The 1108-nt window shown below is 40.7% G+C and overlaps 1 protein-coding gene across 1 annotated transcript in view; it reads right to left on the minus strand.

Moving 5' to 3' along the window:
* Positions 1 to 112: 112 nt before the first annotated feature.
* The window catches only part of LOC107580316 (terminal uridylyltransferase 4-like), a gene marked incomplete at both ends in the record, with an annotated part of 2190 nt that continues 1194 nt past the window's right edge, over positions 113 to 1108 (minus strand). The window contains one exon of the mRNA XM_016266038.1: positions 113 to 627. Coding sequence (XP_016121524.1) covers positions 113 to 627 — 515 coding nt within the window. The remainder of the gene's footprint in view (positions 628 to 1108) is intronic.

The following is a 1108-nucleotide window of genomic DNA, read 5'->3' on the forward strand; positions in this document are numbered from 1 at the left end:
TATATTTACTATTGAAAATCCCATGACCTTTCCAAACCTGGTAAACTGAATTTAAAAGAAAACATTTTGCGCAGTCAAGCACCACAAATATTACAGTACCCTGTGCAATTACCTTTCCTCCAGTGAAGATCATCCTGTCAAAGACATAGTGTATATCTTCTGGTGCAATACTGTTCCATTTCTCCATGTCTTGCTCTTTATCCTCCTCCTCGTCGCTGTCCATCAGCAGGCCATTGAGGGCGGAAGGAGACGTGGCTGTGGAGGGTTCCTGGGAAAACGCCTCAGATCTGGCATCCATCCCACCGTCGCTCACCAGGAGCTCGGTGAACCCCGCTCTCAGGCTCTCATCTTCCTCCATATCCCTCTCATCCTCATCATCACTGCTGTCTCCGTCCTCCTCGCCGCTCTTCTCCACCTCCCCCCGGTTCTTCCGGTCCAGGCTGCAGGATCGGGCCGTGCGAGAACGTCTGGGTTTCTTCCTCAGTAAGACACGGCTAGCGTTTGCTCCGTTCCTGCTCTGCGGACAGGCAAAATACTTGTAGGCCGTGCGGAAGCGTTCCTGGATGTATTCAAACACCATCTGACTGTTCAGACTGCGAGCCACATTCCTCTTCAATGCAAACGGATCTGAAACACATGATTGAGTCATTTACAAGTGCTTTCATACTGCAGTTGAAGCTCCTTATTTCATCTTAATGTGACAAACAAAGTGCACTTAAAAACACATGAAAGTGTAAAGCACTGTGCTGTTTGATATTGTTCATCAGTATCGGTTGATACTGGATATTGAATTGTGTTAATTTTTAGATTACCTGTGCAATCATCTAACACTCATCTCCTGTTAATCAGTAACACCTTGCAATAAGACTTCATATGAGCTAACAATGAACAATACTTATGTATTTAATTGTATTAATGTTACAAAAATGCATTTATTAATGCATTTTTGAAATCAAAAGTTGTATCTGTTAACATGAGCTAATAAACAAACAACTGTATTTTATATATACTAAAATTAACATTAACAATCTTTTTAGTAATATTTTACATTAGTTTTTACCATTCAGGTTGTTTGATAAGTGTGTATATATATATATATATATATATA

The sequence above is a fragment of the Sinocyclocheilus grahami genome, unplaced genomic scaffold, assembly GCF_001515645.1.
Source record: "Sinocyclocheilus grahami isolate Dianchi unplaced genomic scaffold, SAMN03320097.WGS_v1.1 scaffold30806.1, whole genome shotgun sequence".
NCBI classification, from domain to species: domain Eukaryota; kingdom Metazoa; phylum Chordata; class Actinopteri; order Cypriniformes; family Cyprinidae; genus Sinocyclocheilus; species Sinocyclocheilus grahami.